The 23,308-nt window shown below is 41.0% G+C and overlaps 1 protein-coding gene across 1 annotated transcript in view; it reads right to left on the bottom strand.

Moving 5' to 3' along the window:
• Nucleotides 1-315: 315 nt before the first annotated feature.
• Nucleotides 316-23,308, bottom strand: part of FER1L6 (fer-1 like family member 6) — a 179,428-nt gene continuing 156,435 nt past the window's right edge. The window contains exons 34-41 of the mRNA XM_032610333.1: nucleotides 21,828-21,988; nucleotides 19,449-19,591; nucleotides 17,169-17,257; nucleotides 16,608-16,706; nucleotides 14,297-14,538; nucleotides 12,623-12,786; nucleotides 2,811-2,911; nucleotides 316-1,429 (exon numbers count right to left, since the gene is read on the bottom strand). Of these exons, the coding sequence (XP_032466224.1) occupies nucleotides 1,243-1,429; nucleotides 2,811-2,911; nucleotides 12,623-12,786; nucleotides 14,297-14,538; nucleotides 16,608-16,706; nucleotides 17,169-17,257; nucleotides 19,449-19,591; nucleotides 21,828-21,988 (1,186 nt within the window). The 3' untranslated portion in view covers nucleotides 316-1,242. The remainder of the gene's footprint in view (nucleotides 1,430-2,810; nucleotides 2,912-12,622; nucleotides 12,787-14,296; nucleotides 14,539-16,607; nucleotides 16,707-17,168; nucleotides 17,258-19,448; nucleotides 19,592-21,827; nucleotides 21,989-23,308) is intronic.

Here is a 23,308-nt window from a genome sequence, read left to right as displayed (position 1 = left end):
GCAGTTGGAACAAGGATGGAACTCAATAATTAGCTGTTGAGTGAATACATTCCCCAGCTGTGAAGTCAATCCCAATTTCCACTTATGTGTATTTCTGAGGGAAAAGAGCAAGAAAGGCACCGTTTCAACTACTGGAGACACAGAATTGGATATCATGTCCTGTGAGTTGCTTGGTGTTGTTGCTGGTATTAATTATGTTTTGCTTAGTTGGTTTGGGAGGAAAGATTCAAATGTTGTTAACAAAACAAAACCAAACCAAACCACTCTGGACCAAATTTAAGCAGCAAGAACAACTCTAATCCGTCAAATGAATAGATTTAAATTAATCCCCTTTAAGGACACAAGTAGGGACTCATGACAACTTCTTGGGAAATGGGTTTTCTGCTTCAAAATCTTTTTAATTCTTAAGCATAGTATCTTTAGGGTCAGGGCTGCACAATTAGGCCTAGAACATTATTTTATTTTTTTATACACAGGACAGGCCATGAGCAATAACCCATGTGTAGAACACCAGACAGAGCTGATTCCTAAATTATGCTTGCTTACCCCTTCTCCTGGCACATTTCTTATGATACCATCTGATCTGAAAGTGTTTCAAATACTTTTGCTAAAGGCTTTTCAGCATTCCAACATCTTTTGACATAAAAGTAGATTTGATGAGCTCTATTTAACTTAGAAGAATTTTCAATGTTTAGCTTGTATTTATTGTGGATTTGAACAATGTGCATTGTTTTGTTGACCTGACTTGTCGTTTTACTGTCCAGAATCCAGAAGAAAGTATAATACCTTCCTTCCAAATCTGTCCTAAAGTGATGCTGTTCTTTTCCTTTTCAACGTCACCATAAATGTATGTTGTGCTTTTTCCTAAACCTCATCCATGAAACACATTCCTTACTTAGTGCTCTAGAAAATAATTTTCCTAAGTCAATTTGAGGTCACCATTGATTACTATGGGGTAAAGGAGCCATTATTTCATCCTGCCCATGGACAAAACCATGACTTAAGGCTTTTAAATTGGAAAGGTAGTGGCAAGGGTTGGGGTAGGGCAGGACTGCTCCTCTCCCATCTCCTCCAAGAAGAGCTGATCGGTCCTTAGACATAGGGAGTGGCTCTTGGGCCCTCTGGGTTTATCCTCTTAGCAGCCTGCACAGTGCCTGCACAGAGCATACATTCTTATGCATTTACAGATGAGGAAGAAGGGAGGAGTAGTAGAAAGGGAAGGTCTGGGTCCTCCATGACCCTCTACGACGAGCCCACAACGATCCTTTGGCTGATGGCTCCCGGCAAGGTGTAGATGAAGAGGGCCAGGAAGATGATGAGGACAATCAGAATGAAACCGATGATGATGTACTTCTTGTAATTCCTCCAGATGAGGTGGTACAGGCACTTGAAGGGGGTCACAAACCAGGAGAAGGAGGTGTCTGGGCGCCTGAGAAGGAAGCAAGAGAAGATCAGGGAAGGGGCCATGTTGTCAACACATAGGAGTCTCAAGACCTCAGGAAGGATTTCTGACTCCCCATCTCCAGGGGCCCACAAAGAGAGGCCCGAGAACGGGCGAAGACCATGTTGCCTTGAAGCAGAAGCAAGCTAACATTTTGGGTGATAATGATTCCTCATCATTTTAAAAGTTGGTCTGGAGGAGGGCAAGAGTTTGGTTAGGACCCAGCCAGAGAACTGAGGGCCCTCTGTCTGTCCCACCCTGACCAGCTCAAGCCCTACCTCTTCCATGAAGCCCTTCCTGACTACCCCAGTCCACAATAATTCCCCTCATTCTGAATTCCTACCTCACTCATGGCTTGACTTACCCACTTTTTGAACCTAGCATATGTCTTCCACACTCTGATGGCTGTCTTAGGGACCTGTGTGTTCTCTCTAAACAGACTGAAAGCTTCTGGAAGGCAGAAAGCTTCTGGAAGGCAGAAATATCTTATATTTCTTTGGTGTTCTTCAAAGTTTTTTTTTTTTTAGTAGGTACACATTATAGGAGTTTAATAAGTAATTTTGAATTAATGAAGCACCAGTTATGTTCCTGACACTATGATAGATGAAAGGTAGGTAGAGAGAAGGGACCACCTACTCATCAAGAGACACTTGGGAGTCCAGGGAGGGGTAGGACAAATACAATTTGAAAGAGTATTTTGTGTACACATTTCATATCTATATATGTTTACTTTTTAATTGATATATAACCATGGTTTCAATTGAATAGGGTGACACTTGCTGCTAGTAATTCTACTTCTGGAAATTTATTTTAAGGTGATAATTTATAAAGGGGAAACATTTTTATCATATTATAATAATGGAAAAAAGGTAGAAGTAAATTAAACATTCAGTTACGGGGTGGCAACCAACTCAATTATGGGTATCAAGTCTATGGACTATTCCACAGCCATTTAAAAATCCTAATTATGACAACTATGGCAACAAAGCAAAAATTTTCAGCAAAGGATAAGTGAAATATGAAGATAATTTGGTATGCATAATTAGAGAAATAGTAGAAAAAAAATTCATGTGAAACTTATATTCCCATGAAAAAAACAGCAGAAAAAAACATATGAAATTATTCTAGAAGTGCTTATGTGGTAGTTCTATGGAAAAGTGTCCTGTCCATTTGCCAAACACTCTATAATGTTTTTGGAATATTTTTCAATTATAGAAACAAAAAGTTACACTGATTGGATGGTACCTATTAACTCCTCACTTCTCCCAGCGGGATGCTCTAGAGAAATGTTTTCATCCTCTGATATGGGGACCTCAGAGGGTCCTTCCCATTTCTGATGTCCCCATCCCCACCCCGTGACTTCACTCACTTGGGCTTGGCCAGGGGCTCTGGCTCCTTTCGGGCTTTTCCAACAGGATTTTTCTCAGCTTCTTCTGCCGTAACGAGGTGGAACTCAGCTTCAACCTTGCCCTGCACAAAGACAAACTCTCAGTTTCTAGTCACAAAGAACTTCTGGGGGCAACGCCGACCTTCTAGAAGAAGTGTTATCATGTGGGAGAATGTCAGGAAGGATTTTGACTATCCTGCTGCTTTATTTTGAGGAAATATTATCTTTTCGGCCCTGGGAGAAGCCATTTTTATGACCGACAATAAAAGCCCTGGCACGACGTTACTCTTGAGCTTTGTGAGAAGAGGGGTGTCCCACGTGTACACATAGACACACAAATGCTCAGTCACAGGGACTATTTCACTTGTAATCATTCAATATCTGCAGAAGTAATATGAATTACAGAAAGTAAGAATTAAAAGGGGGACTAATTACTTGAGTGGCAGAACCCTTTTGAATCTGCTACCCTCTTTCTTCTCTGTCATCCTTCCTTGTTTCTGTTGTCCCCCCTAAGTGTTCTAGAATTACCCTTTTATTCTAGCACTCTCTCTCCCCTTCTCTTCCCTCAGTAAGAAACAGCCTCTTGGGTTTGAAAATTATGAGTCATATGCTTCTTCAGAGCATTGTGCCAAAGACAGTGGCAGAGATGTAAGTCTTGGGTTATCAAAGGATGAGACAGGATGTCTGCAAAAGGTAGGAGTTATTCTTTCTTGTTCGTTCATTACTTTTGGGGACCCCCTGGATGCCAGGCACTGTTCTAGGCCCTGGGGACTTAATGATTAAGAAAAATAGGACCCTTGATCTCCTGGAGCTCCCGTTCTTGGTGGAGGGGACCCTCTCTCCTGCCTCCTTTGGTTTTGTGGATCAAAATTCAAGGTGATAGGAGGGACACAGACGTGGCTGGAGACTGCAGCATCACCAAAGTATTTTAGCCCCTATGATTGCTGTTAAACCTTGTCTTTTTGAATCCCATGTGGATGGGGTATTACCTGACTTCAGAGGCATGGTTGATTTCCCACCCCAGTAAAAAGGTCTAAGATTCTGATGAACCAATGGTCTTGTGTTAATTTACCTATACTCTCTGAAAAAGCCAGGGCTTTTTTTTTTTTTTTTTTTTTTTTTGCGGTACACAGGCCACTGTTGTGGCCTCTCCTATTGCGGAGCACAGGCTCGGGACACACAGGCTCAGTGGCCATGGCTCACGGGCCCAGCCGCTCTGCGGCATGTGGGATCTTCCCGGACCAGGGCACAAACCCACGTCCCCTGCATTGGCAGGTGGACTCTCAACCACTGCGCCACCAGGGAATCCCATGCCAGGGCTTCTTAACAAGCAAGTTTAGTTGCTGGAAGCCGTGAAAATGTAATCATGGGAGAAATTAGAGAAAAGTAGAGTATTTGGGGTGAGTTTGAAGCTGGAGAAGAGAGGCAGAGTCATGGTTGTCTGAATCAGTAAAGAAGCACAGTGGGCTTTTATTACAAGTGAAGTCATGAGTTCAGCTGTAGGTGATCTCATCCATTCTTTAGACTAGTACCATGACCCGACTCAGAAGGCATTAAATTCCTATGATCCAGAAATATTCCTTTAAAATATGTATATATGTGCTCTCTCGTTCCCATTGAGAAATTCTGGCTCCATTGGCAATGACTTGCACATAAGGCACTCAGGAAGTATTTGAAAACCAGGAAAGAAAGAATATAAAGCTTCTATCCATTCTATCACATCTATCAACAGTAGAGCGATAGTAATATAACTCTAACTGTAATTGCAATGCTTTATTGAGTGCCTGTTTTGTCCCAGGTTTGTTCTTTTTATCTATCATCTATCTATCTATCTATCTACCTATATCTATCATCTATTTATTACAGTGACTAGCAAAGTAGGTCTCCTTTATATTGATAGAGAAATGAAGCCATAAAAGTCAAATAACTTTCCCAAGGTCACACAGGCAATAAGTTAACCAACTGGAATTTGAACCAAGGTCTGTAAGATTCCAAAGCTCATGCTCTTTCCATTATAGCAGGCTGCCTCCCAACTGCCAGATAATTGGACTAGAAGTTTTATGAGGACCTTCCCAGCTCTAACGTGAGATGATTCTATGACTGTCTTCATCATGGCCACCTAAAAGCATCTGTCTTCTTGGGTCTTAGTTTCCTCATCTATCAAATGGCCAGAGGCTCTTTAAAGCAACTTGGCTCTAACTTCTAGGTTTCATGAAAGGCAGAGTTAGAGCCCACGGTGCCCCTGTAAGATTTCACAGCTGGAAGAAACCCAAGAAGCCAGCCCAGAACTCATGGCAGAGGGGCTTCCAATCTGCCAAAAGGGTTTATTTCCGGATGTTTTCCAGAGATGATCTGAGCGCCACTGAGCAATATATTTATACGCTGGGAGCCTCATCCAACTCCTCGATACTTGATAGAGCTTAAGAGTCACTAACCAATTGCTGGGCTCCAAAACGTTTGAAAGAGAGGACAAAAATCAACAGAGAACAAGTTAGGACTAGAGTGAAAGGATCATAGGTATGTTCATTGCCTAACAATAAGCTCAGCCAGAGTGCTGTATAACTTGCATGGTGGTATGTGAAGACATTATTCCATTTAAACCATTTGACAGCCTGGCAAAACAAATGACATTTTTATTCCCATTTTACAGCCCAGGAAACGAAGGCTTGATGATGTTTGCTAACTTGTGTTATAAAACTAAGATTTGTACCCAGGTCCTCTGATACCAAGTCCCATCCTCTGCTATTTTATGTGTCCAAGTGGCTCCTTTTTGTGGAAAAAAGCAGCAGCCTATTTAACAGTGACTCAATATACCTTTTCTGAAATGTTCAAGAGGGGCCTCATAGTCATTGCCATGGCTCCAGCATTAGAATGTATTTTTGATGTTTCAAATAAAATGTTGAAAAACACACTTGCTATATAGAAACACTGTTGCACAAAAGAAGCCAAACACAAAAGAATACACGGATGTGTGATTTCATTTAGCTAAAGAAGGAAATAGACATGATCAAATGATGAGGTTAGAGGTCAGGAGAGTGGTCAGGACAGGGGCAGGAGGGGTCTGGGTCACTGGAGAGGTTCTGCTTCTTCATCTAGGTGCCGATAGGAGTGTTCAGTGCGTGGAAATTCATGATTGGCGCACTCTTCTGTAAGGTATACTACTCGTTTCTGTATGTAAGTATATTATATTTTAATAAATTGGTTTTAAAAAGAAAAAAAAGAACGTTTTTGACTTCCATCTAACGACTTGCCTTGGGTAGCTTAAGGAATAGTATAGCATAGCGTAGCACAGGAATTGAGTGGGTACGATTTGGTGCAGACAAATTGGCATCTGAAATCGTGCTCTACCACTTACTAGCTGTATGACCTTGGGTGAGTTACGTGCCCTCTTTGAGTCTCAGTGATCTGGGATGTTAATAGCATGTACCCCATCAGATTGCTTTGAAAAATAAATGATACAACACTTATAAAGTGCTCAACTCAGTGCCTGGTGAATAGTAAACTTAAAAAATCATAGTTGTTAACTTCAACACTATTTTATGGACAGAAACGCATAATTTCCTGAGAAATATATTTTGCCCATTCAGAAAACTCCCAGAGAAGTCCCAAGGATGCATATTCCCACAGGAAAAAAAAATGCTAAGAAAAAAGGAGGCAGAGGATATGAAATTAATTCTGCCCTAGGCATAGCAGTTGTCAGCTAATATCATGAAAAGCCTTGTCCCCGCTTCACTGCCCTGCCTGAGCGGTCACAAAGCATTTATCTGGTATCGCAGAGGCAGCAGGGGAAGGTGTTTACTGACATAGTCTGGTAAACGCTGCTCCTCCTTCCGTGTCTCTCCACACAGAGGGTTCCATGTCCTATTTCAATCATCAGTATTCAACCAAGTACCAGGTAGAGGTCTTAAGCTAATAATATCCTCCAAATGTAATTTTAAATCAGAGCTAGAAAAAATGGACAGTGTGAGAGACTATTAACCTAATGACATCTATGGATGGAAGAAAATGATAAGGAAAGGGCCTAAAAGACTAGATTGGTTGTATCGTATCCATTGTTTATGGGCTTCAAACTTCACTGGGCCTGGAGAGTGGACGCTGGGGGAGGCTGAGAAGTGATTGTGTTCAGGTTGGACATGCCTTCTTCAGCAATAATTATTGCTTATTAAACACAACTGTCACTCATATGAGATGAGGCATTCTCATACATTAATGGTGGGAATGTGTACTGGTAAATCCTTTAGGAAGAGGAATATACACCTATACATACATACATACATATATATATATATATATATATACACACACATATATGTAACTGCACACATATATATGTATGTGTGAGTGTATGTGCATTACAGTATATAGTCATACTCTGGACCTGTGAATTCCATTTCTGGGTAGCTAATTAAGGAAATAATTCAAAACTCAGATAAACCTTTAATGCACAAAGCATAGTCATTATTCTTTTGGATGTTCAAATTGTCCTATTTTTCACAATGAGATGTTGTGTAGGAGGATATCCATAGTCTCAGGAGATGCATAGGGAGTCTTTAGGGGTAAAGTGTCAGAATGTCTACAACTTACTCTTAAATGGTTCAGCCAGTGTGTGTGTGTGTGTGTGTGTGTGTGTGTGTGTGTGTGTGTGTGTGTGTGTGTGTGTATACTATAGCCATATATTCACATATACAGACAAAATAAATATATCAAAATGTCTACAAATATTAAATCTAGGTGGTGGGTATATGGCTGATCACTGTACTATTCTTTCAACTTTCTTTCTGCATGCTTACATTTTTTTAATGCATGTATGTTGAGGGAAAACACGATTTAACTGTAGCATTTCTATTTTGAGAATACAAAGAATTGATAATATTCATAATAAAATGTAGGGGAATGCTCATTGTAACACTGAATAAAGCAAAATGAACAAGGCGTTATTTTTAACATAGAATGATCACTATTATATAAAATTAACCGAAATCTATGCATATTGGGAATAACCAAAATGTTAGCAATAGTTTTCTTTGGGTGATGTGCATATGGGTGCTATTTCTTCCTTTCCACATTTTTGTGTCTTTCAAATTTCCTATAAATGCATATAATATACTTTGTCTTAAAAATGCTCTTCACATGAAAATACCTCCCCTCCTCCACTCCTGGAGAATCTGAATTTGCCACATACTATTTAGATGATTTGTCTTTCTACCAGCTGCCTCAGCTAAGCTGTGAAATTCTGGGTGGCAGAAATGTGTCTTATTGACCATTGAACCTTTCTTTAGCTGCTAGTGTACATGGCCACAGTAAATGCTGACAATTGTTTTTCACACTAACCTGGAGGCAGTTTTAGTAGTTATGCTCTTGGGACTTACCTGGGCTACCAACTGTAGACTTTGTGAGATTAACCTGTAAAAGAAACTTCCTGATCTCCATCTTCTAAAGGAGTGATTTCTTTGAAGGTTGCTTTTAGTAGGATAATGCATATAAAATGCATAATGCAATGTGTTTCATGAAGAACATGTTCAATACATATTCCCTTTCCTTCTCCAAGGGGTACCCATTCTTTTGCCATTCCACTGGAGCTGTTTTTCACTTACTATCCATATTCCACACTAGGAGCTGCGTGATCCAAATGTCTAAATTACACTGCTTGTGTGTACAGATAAGCAGCTTTAAAAATAAGCCTGGCAGGTGGCAGTGCCCATAAACAAATCCCTCCTGGCTGCTGGTAATTGGAATAAGACAACAATGATGTTCTGACTGCTGGCTTCAAGGCACGGGAGGGGAGTTCATGCAGAGTTGGAATTAGAGAATGTCTTTGCTGGAAACACACCTTGGAGGCACCCAGTCCGGACTACTCATTTTACAGACATGGAAACTATAAAAATTAATAAACAGAAATCTCAATTAAAATAGAGTTGAGAGACCTGAAAGGGGAGCTCTCATGCCCTATGCTGATAGCAGAGCCTAATAGGAAGAAGAAAGACTTTCTCTTCTCACCTGGCAAGAGCTCAGCCAATGAGAGACAGTCATGGCTCAGTCAGTGAAAAGCCATGGACTCTGTTAACTATAGCACTCCCAACTTCCTTTCCCCCTCTATAAAAGAGTTCTTTCCATTTTTGCTGGGGATTTGCACATGGCTAGCCATGGTTGCAGACCTCAAATTACAATTCTTTGTTAACTCCAAATAACCCAATTTTTGCAGGAGAAATAACTAGCAGTCTATTGTTGGAGCATCTATCAGCACTTTATTCTTTTTTATGGCTGAATTCTATTCCACTGTATGGATATACCTGATGACATATTTAAAGCCGTTTAAAAATCAAAATGGAGTAACTATGGTTCAGGCATCCAAAATGGAGCCCGGTGGGACCTCCCTGGTGGTCCAATGGTTAAGACTCGGTGTTTCCAATGCAGGGGACCCGGCTTTGATCCCTGGTCGGAGAACAAAGATTCCCCACGTGTTGCACAGTGCAGCTAAATAAATAACAAAATGGAGGCAGGTGACCATTGTGGATGCAGTTGCAGACATGTTGCTAAATCACTGGGAACTTGAATTTTCTGAACTGTATCAAATTCTAGGACACTACTGGCCATCTTCAAAACAGTATCTGCTAGCAGCTGCTCCCTGAAACCTTGTAGTTTCAAAGGTTCCCCAACCCTTTTGCAACAATGTAATCATTTTGAACCCCAACCAGTTCTTGTTTAATAAGCCCCCTTACTTCTTGCCAGCTCCAATCCTAGTTCTTGACAAACAACCTGTGTAACCTTGCCCCATTTTGCTTTATAAGCATCCCCCATTTTGTAGTCCAACAGAACACAATTCAAATACTTCTTGAATCTGTGTCTCCCGGGCTATGGTCCTAACAAACCCCAAATAAGCACCTCTTTACTTCAATAAGGTCTCTGTTTCTGAAATTTCGGTTAACATACCACATTTTGTTTATCCATTCATCAGTTGATGGACATTTGGATGGTTCCACTTTGGGGCTATTATGAATAATGTTGCTATGAACTTTCAGAACACTGCTTTTTAAAAAGGTCGCCAGGAGAGGTACAAATTATTATGTATAAAATAAGCTACAAGGATATATTGTACAACACGGGGAATATAGCCAGTATTTTATAATAACTGTAAATGGAACATAACCTTTAAGAACTGTGAATCACTATATTGTACACCTGTAACATATAATATTGTATATCAACTGTACTTCAGTTAGAAATTAATTAATTTTAATAAATAAATAAATAAAAGGTCGCCAGTGACCTCCACGCTGTTCAACCCAATCGACACTTCTCTGCTTCTTATGCAACCACCCAGGAGCATTTGACACAAAGACCCAGCTGTCCGCAAAAGACTCTCTCCTCTCTGGGTTTATGTCTCAGCACATTTTCATTATTTCTTCCTACATCTCTGCCTACTTCTCTTTCTCCACTCGTGACCCTCTCCCACCCATTGTCCCCATTGCAGTGAGGGACTGTTTCCTGTGTGAATCAGATCCCCTCACCTCCCTGCTAGAAACCATTCACTGGCTTCTTGTTGATCTGAGACTGAAACCCAGAAACTCTTCAACATGGAGTCTGAGTTCTGCATGATCCAGCTCTGGTTTCCTCTCCACTTCATTGGCGTCACCCTCTCTTCACCCTGCTCCAGTTGTGTGAGGTTTTTGCTTGTTTGTATTTTAATTCTTCCTATGCACTTAACTCATTCTCACCTCAGGGCCTTTGCCTGTGGTGTTTGCTTGGTGACAAATGCACTTCCATATTTTTCCCTATGGCTCACTACTTTTCATTCTTTAGGTCTCAACTACAAAGGTTCACAGAAAGGTCTCTAACCGCTGTATGGAGTGGGAATATCTGCCTTGGATATGCCTTAACTCAGCACTTCCCAGCCCTTGTTTTAAGAATTTGCTAGGCAGAGCAATTCTCAGAGCTCCCTGAGGGTCTCTTTCTCACACTGTAATCCTCAGTTTGGCTCAAATAAAATTCACTTTTTTCTCTTAAAAAAAAAAAGAAGATTTGCTTTCTTGGTGTGCCTGTGGGTGACTCGCTGTGCATTTGTGTGTTCATCTATTTACCCTTGTGTGTCTGTCTTTGACATTGGACTATATTATTCTCAGGGCCTATCCTTTAATAGATGCTCAATAAATATTTGTTGAATGAAATGAAGAAATAAATTACATGGAAAATAGTCAATTAGGATCAAATGAAATAACAGAAGGGATCTGAACATATTTGGCAAACTCTGCAGGGCTATAAAAATATAATAGATGACTGCCATTATGTAATACATATATAATCACTGCCGTTTGTTTCATAGGAAAAGGAATTATGTCAAAAGGTAAGAATTTGGATTTCAGGACTTGGCATTCCCCATTTCCTGACCTCATATTACATTCTGACTGACAACTCTGACCAGTGGGCAGTTAGCTGTCCCCATGGGGATATTTCATGACTCCAGGCTGCACTCATCATGGTTCTTCTACTTGGAGTAGACATTCTCCTTTTCTTTATCTAGAAAAGGCCTTTCATCATTCCTTGTTCTTGAAAAATCTGTGCTGTGCCCTGCTTGACCCCTCAACATCCTCAGAGGGGATTAGCTCCTCCCCTCTTCCTTCCCTGTGTCATTTTCACTTTGACTATTTCATGCAGAATGTACTGTTGATACATCTGTCCTCACTGGACTCTGAGCTGGTTGACAGCACAGGCCATGCTTACTTCATTTCTGAACCCATCCATTCGTCAATCAAGTCACTGACTGAGCATCTATTATGTGTTAAGCCGTGAAGCCTGGAGCGGAGTACAGAGGCTGCCACGTAGTAAAACCTCAACGCATACTTGAGGAGACTGGAAGGAAGGAGCCTGCTTGGATCCTTGTTCTTTTGATCCAATCCCACCAGATGGGACTGAATTGAGAATGGAGGGAAGAGAAAGCTCCTAGAAAACATACTAAGACTAGACACCACGGAGTCAGGTCAGCAGCTCCCAGTTAAGTTCAAAGAAATCCTTGTCTTGTACCCATTGAGCCCATAGCACAAAGAGAGAGTAAGCAATCAGTCTCTATGCAGACCTGCTACCTGAAAGGTCCTGACTTGCGTTCGCTTTTGCCGTTGGGCACTAGGAACAGAGGAGAGAACACGCTCACCCCAAGAGGAGGACAGCAGTGAAAACAGGCCCCCTATGCTGGCCCGGTCCCTTTCCTCACCTTCACTGAGCACTTAAGTCCTCCACCCTCCCTTACAGGGGAGTGACGAGCGGGCTGAAAGAAAGGGCAAGAGAAGCTTTCTTCCTACGATTTGTGAAAGGTCCGAGTTCCTACAGCATGTGTCACACAGTATGGACCAAGTTGGCTAGGCAAGCACAGGGGTAAATGGCTCTCCTTTCTGCTAGTATCCTCTTGAGCAAGTTTTAAAAGGATGGATCACTTTTTAAATGGAGTTTCACGTTTTGAGGGTGAAGGGATGAAGCAGTTGTATTAAAATTGTACATTAGTCAGGACTTTATGCGTAATTTCAAGAAATGTTGAAAAAAAATTAATGCCGGGGCATATGCTGAAGGTAAGAAGATAGAAACCCAGCCTGATATAGATCACTAGTAAATCAAGCATGCTGAATGGAAGGCACAATGCATTTATACATTTTTCAAAATTCTCGCTTCTCAACAGAACCTCTGCCCTAAAGGGCTCTATGTCATTTTAGGGCACTTGACTTGAAGTTTACAAAATGACTCATTTAAAGAATATGAGGTCCCCTGCCTGCCCCACCCTTACCCCATCTCCTACAGCTGTCACTTACCATGAGTTCTTTGCTTTTAGTGAAAGGCCACCAGCCCCGCACACGCTTTTGCTGGAATATGGATATCTTGCTCTCCTCACTTGCATTTTCAAACTTGGTGAGGTCACAGTCTTTGGCAGCCTTAGCTGCTCGGGGAAAACTATTGAGGTTTATCTCCAGGGAGCCTGTGAAGAGATGTCCTTAACAGTTATAGAAGGGCTTGAAAATCCATCATCATCCTCATTCACCCACTCATTCATCCATCCACTCACTGGTCATTCAGTCAGGACCACATGGGATCCACAGGCATGTGCCAGGTACTGAGGGCACAAATATGACCAAGACATGTTTGGTGCATTTAAAGCATTAGTAATATGGCAGCAGGTAGAAGACAAGGGCAGAGCTACCATATGTAACTTTCAAACCTTAGTTTCCGGTGTCATCTGTTGGGCCTCTTCTCTGCTCCCTGAGCGTGATCTGGATTACGTGTCTATCCTTTGAGCTGTTCCCTGCCTTAGCACAGACAGCCTGTAAGAACCTCCTCCCCCGACCATACCTCTGTCTCTGAGCCCACTAAACTGCAGGTTGGGGACTCAGTCTTACTGTCTTGGTAGCTGCTCTCCAGTACCATCGTGGGCTCTCAACACTGTTTTCTCTTTTTAAAAATGTTTTATACATTTTAAATGTTGCTTTCCATTTACAGTTATTACAAAATGGTGGCTGTATTCCCTGTGTTGTACGATACCTCCTTGAGCCTATCTCACACCCAGTAGTTTGTACCTCCCTCTCCCCTACCACTATCTTGCCTTTCTCCCCGTCCTTCTGCCCACTGGTAACCACTAGTTTGTTCTCTGTCACCTGTGAGTCTGCTTCTTTTTTGTTGTATTCGCTAGTTTTCAACAGTGTATTTTCAATGAGTGAATATAAGCCAGAGTAAGATAATGCCACGAGAATGTTCTATTTCTCTCTCCTTAATAACCTTTCCTTATTTCGAAAGTGATATATGTTAACTGTGAACATTTAGAGCATGCATATTAGTTGAAATCTTTTTTTCTATTATTTTTCCACCTCCCGAAAGTTGACGACTGTCCTACTTATTAGTTCATATCCTTATATCAGTCTTTCTGTCTCTTTGGCTATCTCTGACTATCTCTTTCTCCTATAAAAATAAACCTATTTTTTACCAAAAGGGGATTTTTTCCTATACACTTTTTTTCACTTAATGCACCCTGCACAACTATCCAACTCATTAAATATTCTAATATTTTAATGGCTGCAGGGTTATCACTTACTGAGTGCTTACTATGTATGAAGCACTGTCCTTTGTTTTTAAATTATATTATCACATTTACAGCTCCCCTCTGAGGTTGTAATATTATTATCCCCATTTTACAGCTGAGGAAAACTGAGGTACAGAGGAGACCAGTAATTAGCTCAAAACATAATAGCTTCTTAGTAGTAAAGCAAAGGTCAATTTTAGTCTGTTTGAATATGTATCTTCCACCATAGGGATGCACCGTAACTTACTGAGTCAATCCCCTATTAAGGGCTATTTGGAGTGTTTCAATATTTTGCTATCAAAATTATTAAATAGTATTGAAATTACTATCCCTGGAGCTAACTCAGACTAAGTTCTTCAAAAGCTGGGACAAAACCCTCAACATTAATATGAGCTTGATGAAGCCACTGGCTTACCCAGAAAATCATCTGAAGACAGCCTTTCAAAATCCCAAACCTGAAGCACCAACACAGCTGGTGTCTTACACTCCATTTTCTCTAAGGAAAAGATGTTCTCCCTCTTGGTAATGACCATTTGCTTCTCTGCTGGGAGATACTGAAATGGAAATAGAAAGCGCCAGTTGAAGTTCCCCTCTCCAGTCAGAGAGTTGTAATGCACGTCTGTTTCCTGCTTGTCATCTTCCAAACCCTTTAACCACCTGAATAAAGACAGAAAAAGAATTAAACACTCAGAGCACATTATTCAGGCATCAGTATAATCAAGAGCGATTTAACTAGTTTCATTGTGGTCACAGATCCATGGTTTTAAAATTATGATATAGTTAGATTTAGATGAAAGCTTCCATTGAATCCGAAAGAGATAAATAGGGATCAAAGGGTCGGAAACTGAAACAAGACTCTCGGTCTAAGTCAGGTTGGGAAATTGTCTTCAGTTCTTGGGTAGATCTGAAGCCGCACTCAGTAAAAAGGGAGAAGTCAGGAAATGTGAAATGAAAGTGTAATCTGAGTTTCCTCTCACCTTGGGCGACCTCTTTATAACACGTACCATTTCTGCACCCACTACATTACATTGCTACATTACATAGGAAAATTATCTAACCTCTCTGTGCCTTTGTTTCATCTGGAAAATGGAAGCAATGACAATATCTAGTTCATAGAAATTCAGAGGAATTATATGAGATAGTGTATGTACAGTGCTTTGTGTACTCCAAATGATCTATTATGTTATTTCCTCTTAGTATTATCTGGTCTTTTTCCTCCATGCCAAGTATAAAGTAAGCTACAATGAATACATTTTCCCCTAGTAATTTATCCACAGCTAACTAATTCTTGAGAAAAAAGGTATTTTTAATTCAAACTAATTGATAATGCCAAACCACTTGCTTTCTGAAAGCAGACATCCCTCCCTCCACCCCAACCCACCCTGGGGCAGGGGAGGGTAAATACCCTTCTATTCCCAGAGGAGTGGTACCACTCGGGGTATGGGCACAATAATTTAGCTAAAGATGGTGCTCGGTCAACCAATATATGTGTGGTATCTCTTACGAGGCAAGGAGTGAGCTAGATGCTAGGGGAGTGATGGGAGCAAACAGGGATGGTTCCTGCCTTCATGGAGCTACAGTCATGGAGGGAAGAGGATGGAGGGAGATACGTGGGATGGCAAAAGTCACCAGTGAGGGATGTGCAAAGGCCCTGTGGAAGAAGAGGTGAGGACCCATTCTAAAAAGGGAAAGAAGCTCGGTGTGACTAGAGAGCAGAAGGCAAGGGGGAGTATTGATCCAACAAGATGAGTCTGGAGACATAGGCAAAGTCTAGTCATGTGTGATATTTTAGGACATATGAGGGATTTGGATCTTTGTCTAGAGAAAATAGGATGTCATTAAAGCGTTTTAAGTACAGGACTGATGTGCTCAGGTTGTGTTTTGAAAAGATAACTCGTGTTTCAACAATAGAGAACAGATTATTGGAGGCAAGACTGAATAGGGAGAGACCAATTCAGATAGTATTGGTATTTCAGTGACCCTAGCAGGAAATGATGGGAGGAAAAGATGATGATGGTGATGCGGTGAGGTGAAGAGAATGGACAGTGCTGACAGCTATTTTGGGAGTAAAATGAACAAGACTTAATAGTGTACTAGAAATGGGAGTGTCAGTGAGGAAGGGGGTTTCTTGTTGGGGGAAAACAAAGAGATACCAAAATAAGGCTGAGATGAATTGACTGTTTCTGAGATGAGTTTTATCTGAGGGTACATGTTTAAGTCACACTGTTTCTGATTCTCCACCACTTCACCTCCCTCCCTGATTAGGGGTGAAAAGGAAACCTACAAAGACATTTGTGTTATAGCCAAGACGTAAGAGAGAGACACAAAATATTTAGTTTCCTGAGTCCTAGGTTGGTAAAACTAGCAAACGGGAAGGTATAAAGTTTAGCTTTTGTACTAGGCTTATAATCTTCTTAACACTTAATCTTTCATCAATAGCACTACAGCTCTCTACCTCCTTCTGGTGTAAACGTGTTTTGAATGTCATTCAAAAAGTTTAAGCATCCAATATTTAACTGAAAGAGACATTTATATAATAAGACTTCCTCACAAAAATATTTCATGGGATAATCATTCTTAGCAAAATGACCAAATAAGGCAAATATTTGACAAAGAAAGTGACCTTATCTAACAAGGTGAGTAAGATGGACTCCTTTTGTGAGATGGTTAGGGGTTAAAGAGGTGAAGAGAAGGAAAGGGGGTATGGAGTTTGCTGGTAATCTTACCCTTTAACATAAATATCACTTGATTTTTGTCCTGTGAAGATATTCTCATCCTCTAAAATGACATCTTCCGTGTTCCAGATGGTCACTCTCAATTCATACCTGGGATAAGGGAAGGCAGACTTAGGGTGAAGACCTTGGACGCTGAGTCGATTGGTCTCTATGTGATTCTCATACTGCTTTGAGTCTATAAGCTTCCTCAACTTTACCAAGTTGAAAAATGTCAAGACTTAAGGTCTTCATTCCATCAAAACCACGTGTCCCAGCTGGAATCGCCAAGAACATGAATTTCTCTGAGCACATCCTCCTTCCATTAACCGACATTTTTCAGAATGTTGAAACTCAGGGGCTCCTACCATAAAACAGGGGCCACCATTTCAATCCCCACCACTACTATTATCACCACCACTCACCCCCTGCTGTACTTGGTCGGGTGGAAAGTGAGGCACGATTATCAGGTGTCAGCTGATTAATGTAATGTATCAGACACCAGATCAAATGACATGATCCTTTAGTCTGAGACCTTGGTCTCTTTCCTTGAAGGTGGGGCTGCAGGTTACTTACCCTTTGGGTTTCCTTGGCGAAATGTCAACAGGAGGTCCAGGCTGAGGCATATCTTTGGGAAACATGTCCACCCACATCTGCAGGCGGCCCTTGTTAAGAAGACATCCTTTAGATTTTTTGCAGGGGGGCATTATCACATGGACACTGACCATTCACGGTGTTAACAGATCCCTTTACTAGTAATGGATATTAGGTACATATAATATAATATAATGTAATATAATAAGGATATTATCCATATTATATTCAGAATATTTGTTGACAAAGACAGAACTTATATTTTTATTAAAAATTAGAACATATATCAAGAGGAGTGTATATCAAGAGAAGGGGAAGGGTAAGCAAAACCTTATTGCGCACCTACTATGTGGTAGACGCAGTGCTATGCACTTGAAAAGCATTGTCTCATTAATTCTTCCAATATCCCCACTAGGTAGATGTTATTATTCCTACTTGGCAGATGAGAAAATATCTTGCCCATGTTTACACAGGCAACACATAGCAGAGCCTGGATTCAACCCTTGTCTGCTGACTCTAGAGACCCTGCTCTTCTTACCAACCCCTAAGGATTACAAAGATAACACTATCTGTCAGAAGAATCATGCTTCATTGCTTCCAATGTACCTTAACATCCATTATCTCCATCAGTGCTCACCCCCAGCCACATTTCTGTGCTACACATAAAAAAACTAAGGTTCAGAGAAGTCAAAGAAATTATCTGAAGTCCCGTGGCTAATTAGTGGCAGAACAGGGCCTTCCATCCATTGCTTTGGACTCCATACATCAAAATGTACCCTGTTGCAAGGGATGTGAGAGCCCAGGTGGGGAGAAAGTCCAGTGGATTCCATATTCAGGTCTGTTGTATGCATGCTAATTGCTCCATCAGCTCAGGCAGGAAGGTGAGTGATCAACAAGGGCTGGGATGGTCAGGGGAGATTTTATATGAAGTAAGTGGGGCTTCCAAGAGAGTGGGAAGGATTTGTAGGATTTGGGTGAACGAGAGGGGCTTTGGCTAGGAAAAAAAAAAAGAGAATTTCCATGGGAAGGGGCAATGTAGGCGAAGAGTTAGCGTTCGGGAAGAGAAGAACCAATTCAATGGAGGATTATATCCCTAGGTCTCTAAAGAGACATTAACATTCACCGTTAACCAAGAAGCTACATCTGACAGGCAAAATGAAGGATACCAGTAACCAAAAGATTTCAAACATCTGGTAGTAAATCTTAGGAAATAGTCATAAGCTTCTACATCTGATAAAAGTTTATCCTTTCAAGACACGCCCTCACACATGCTATCACAAGGTTTATACCCCAGCATTGCTGGGATAGCAGTGTGGGAGTTCCTGCCCCATTATATTCAAGCCCACATGCTTTGCCCAGACTACACAGCGAGTGAGTCCAGAGCTGGGACAGAACTAGGGACTCACACTGCCTGGGTTAAATCCCACCTCTACTTATTACCAGCTGAGTAACTTTGAGCAAGTTACTTAAACTCTCTGAACCTCAATTTCTTCATCTTAAAAGTAAGGATTATAATAATTTCACCGTGAGGCTGTATTAAGAAATAAGCGTGAGGTGACACACACACCGGTTTGTCTAGGAAAATCGTGGTGTGTGCCCCTTGTATCAGCTTAATTATTAATAGTGCCTTCTTTCACTCTCAAAATGGCCATAATTTGGATAACTAAATCTATGGCCATCCTAGTTAGGTGAGATAATTTCTGTAAAGGGCCTAGGACATAAAAGCCAAACTGTCTTTTCCACACAGTTGGTTTTGCCAGTTCTTCAAGGTAAGCCTCCATCTATTGCTTCTTTGGGAAAATTAGTGGGCTGTGTGGTTACTGATAGATCTTTGGACAAGGTCTTGGGCACATCAGATGAGTTTTGAAGTTTCTCAAATGTCAGGATTCTTCAGAAAGAATGTGGTAACTCAAATCATAAAAGGGAAAGAGCACTAAATCCTACTCTGATTTTAGGGCAGAGTTTCTCAATCTCAACATTCGTTTGGGGCTGAATAATTCTTTGTTGTGGAGGGCTTCCCAGTACAGAATAGGATGTTTAACAGCATCTCTGTCTCTTCCCATTAGATGCCAATATCACCCCCACCCACGTGAGACAACCAAAAATATTTGAGACATTGCTAAACGTCTGGGACAGGAGGGGTAAAATTGTCCCTGGCTGAGAACCATTATTATACAGCACACAAGATTAACTTGTAGGGGAAAAGTCATTCTCTTCAGGGATGAACACTCTTATTGGGGCCAGAACTGTCTTGGCCACTACCTGCTCCATTCCTGGCTTATCCCTGTGGTACAGTGGCCGAGTTTCTACGTGCTCAGGAACCAGCCTACACCCAACCTCCGGGATATCCTCCCAAGAGTGTAAAACGCTGAGGGCCAAGTGCTCGTACGACTCCACCGTCTCATCTGCATGGAAGAGAGAAAAATAAAGAGACTTGTCAGATGTGTTCCTGTAAGGTGATAGTCATGGGCTGTCAGATGCGTTTTCAAACACTCCCTTAAAGGTTCATTTAAATATACCAAGGAACCGGGAGAGAGAAAAGACAGTGAAAGAGAAAAAGGACGAGAGAATGGAAAGAGGTAGGAGTAGAGTGGTGGGAAGGGGAAAGAGATTGAAAGTTAAGAGAGCCAACCTATCTACAAAACTGAAACAGACTCACAGACCTAGAGATCAGACTTGTGGTTGCCAAGGGGGAGGGGGGAGGGAGAGGGAGGGACTGGGAGTTCGGGGCTGGTAGACGCACATTATTACATTTAGAATGGATGAACAACAAGGTCCTACTGTAGAGCACAGGGAACTATAGCCAATCTCCTGGGACAAACCATAATGGAAAAGAATATTTTTTTAAAAAAGAATGTATATATGTGTATAACTGAGTCACTTTGCTGTACAGCAGAGATTTGCACATCATTGTAAATCAACGATACTTCAGTTAAAATAAAAATTAATTAAAAGAAAGTTAAGAGAGTGGGAAATGAGATGGGTTGACCAAAAGATCCAGAGCTCAGTCAGAGTCTTGGAGTACTGGACTCCCTTCACCCCTTGAATCAGACTCCTTCAGAGTCTACGAATCACAAACTTGGCTGCAAGGGACGAGAGAGGGTGTGTTTCCTGGAGACATAAAACTGTTTGCTAACACCATAGTGGGAGAGGGCCCGGAGAACCAGTGTGACCCTAAGCAATGTGGTGAAACAGCCACAATGTGTGCTCATCGACGTCTCTTGACTTTTCTCATTATTGCTTGGGATCTCCCGTCTACCAACACTTACTCCAGAAAAGATTCTCTGATCTAGCATTTTACCAAAAAAGGTAATTCATGACAAAAACTGCCAGGAGAAATGATACTCACAAAATAAGGCAAAAATTGTTGATAGAATAAAATCTTCTTGAACAAAGTTTAGGATGGCCAAATTCGACATAGGAAAGTTGAACCAAAAAAAGGCTACCAAAAGAATCTCCCAACAGCAGTCATTACAATCAGTAAAAGTCAATAGGGATGAACAAGTAATCAATGAATTAAATCTTTGTCAAAAAGTTTCATCAGTCAAGAACTGATCTTAATGAATATAATTTCAGATTTTTGGTGGGCAAGTAAACTGGTTAATCGTGAAATGTAGAATACCGACCAAGGGACTAAAGTGGCTTAATAGAGTACATTACAAAAAAGTATTTTTCTCACAGAAATTCATCAATATCATTAATACACTAAATGTCAATAACTCTGCATGCATGAACCTCTAAGAAGTTCTTGGGGCCAAAACAACAAGGTAAAAAGAAATCTTGGCATTGAAGTGGTGGGATCAACAGAGTGTCAAAACACCCTGTAGCAGGTACTTAATCGGGCTTTTTGCATCAGGAGCACTGAACCATATATAGGTAATTTTTAAGCATCAAATGGACAGGTGTGACAGTACAGAAATTGTTCTATATCCTTAAAGTAAAGGTGGCTTTTTTTTCTTATCCTAAATTTATGAAAGGCTCTCTGGGATCTTCCTGGTATGTCCTATGTTGCTCATATGGAAAAATCTGTTTCTTGGTGTTGAAACAGGAGATTGGTTGGTATAACACTTATGGGGGTAATTTGAGTTGTGTCCAATTATTTATTTTATGTAACATTAATTTTAAGGTATTGTCTATCTTCTGACACAACAATTCTACTTATACGATATGTACTGTAGACACATCAGAAATATGCAAAAATATGTGTAAGGATGTTCGTGGTAGCATTAAGTGTCACTACAAAAATGGACACAATGGAAATAAATGTCACAGCCATAAAATAGAATATTATCAAGGATTGTTTCAAAGAACAGAGAATTGTCATAATCTATTGGAAATAGAAAATGCAGAGTATAAAACTGTAGATATGGTACATTTAAAATTATGTAAAAATGTGCCATATTGCACACGTACTGTGCAAAATTTATATCTCTGTAAAGAAATATACCAGCACGCACCATGGTTATCTCTGAATTTGGGAATTAAGAGTGATTTTCATCCTCCTCCTTACTTTTCCATATTTTCTATTGTGAGCATGCATTAATTTTACAATAAATGAGCATTGTCTTCAGTCACCAATACCACTGAAAACAGGCTTTTCAAAAGAAGAGCCATGTCAGCGGGATACATTGGGGGAGTTACCTGTGTCCTCCTCGGTGAAGACTGTTTTTCCAGAAAAGACCTGGTTTCCTATCTGTATTTTCCCAGGGCAGAAGTAGGGGCCATCCAGCTTGTTGTCTTTGCAGAGCTTGGTGAGGATTTCGGTGGGTTTGGACGTGTCTCTCCAGGCATTGTATCCTTCTCTGAAAAGTGGAGGAGGGACAGAGGGTGAGGTCCAGCCTCCCTGGGAGCCACATCTGAGGTCCCGGTAAAAAGGACCACCTAAGGATGATCTGTGTTAATCCTTCAGATTTAACTTGACCTTCTACATGCTTGGGGCTAGTGTTTTCATTTTATCATCTTCTCTCTCTTCTGGTCAATACCTCTGCATAGTATGCTTGTACAAAAGGCAGAACTTCTGAGCAGCTTGACATAAACATTCCTTACAGGTAGTTTTGGATATTTTTTTAAAGAAATGCATCCTTTAAAAAAAATCTGAAGTGAAATTCACATAACAAAATTGACTATTATAAAGTTGACCAATTTGATGGCCTTTAGTACTTTCACACTGTTGTGCAACCACCACCTCTATCTAGTTCCAAAAAATTGTCATCACCCCGAAAGAAAACCCTCTACCCATTAAGCAGTTACTCCTCACTGCCCCTACCCCACCCAGCCTCTGGCAGTCACCAATCTGCTTTCTGTCTCTGTGGATTTCTTTGCAGGTAGTTTTTGTTTACTTTGTTCTGTCCCTAGCAGAATAGCTATTTGGCTGCTACTTATTCTAAGAAGAAAGCCTAGCTCATCCTTCCAATTTCTCTGCTTCTTTCCTCCCTTCTCCTCCTCCGCCAACTCATGTCACAGGCAGGAAGTCTTGATGTGCCGTTTCTCTAATCAGTTATTTCCTAGTGGTGAGTTTCTAAATCTTTTCAACCCCTTCTTCCCTTAAAAAACTAGCTGTTTGGTTAAAAATTATTAACTTGCAATGAGATGCTCCCTAGGAACCATGACCAAGCTAAGCCTGGATTTCTCTGCGCCCTGGGATGCGGGATTCATCAGAATTTAATTTGTTTAAGCATTGAAATAAACCAAAACATGGCTATAAAGCAGTTTTCCTCCACTGGGCCAGAGATATGAGGATCCTGAAAAGACTCCAAGCCACCCCCAGAGCCATACATAGGCCTCCCCAGAAATAAGTGCTCTTGTTTATTTTTAAAACTTCAGAGAACAACTTCCCTGACTAAATTATCCTGGCCCCTGCTAGTTCTACTGTCAGGAAATTCTCCTGAACAAAAGATCCACCATGTTTGCTTGTGGCTTCCTTTACCGACTTCAGAGTGAGCACAGCTAATCATTCTCTGCATGGTACCCTCTCAGGGACTTGAGAATGATGCAAATACACCAGGAGGCTTATAAATTCACTACAGTCCCAAAACTGAACCGGCCTTCTAGGCTCAGAGAAGAACAGGCCAGCAGTAGAGACTTGTCTGAAAAATCATGCCATGGAGGAAATAGATGCTCAG

Source organism: Phocoena sinus, chromosome 17 (assembly GCF_008692025.1).
Source record: "Phocoena sinus isolate mPhoSin1 chromosome 17, mPhoSin1.pri, whole genome shotgun sequence".
NCBI classification, from domain to species: domain Eukaryota; kingdom Metazoa; phylum Chordata; class Mammalia; order Artiodactyla; family Phocoenidae; genus Phocoena; species Phocoena sinus.
This window is presented reverse-complemented; position numbering and strand designations above follow the sequence as displayed.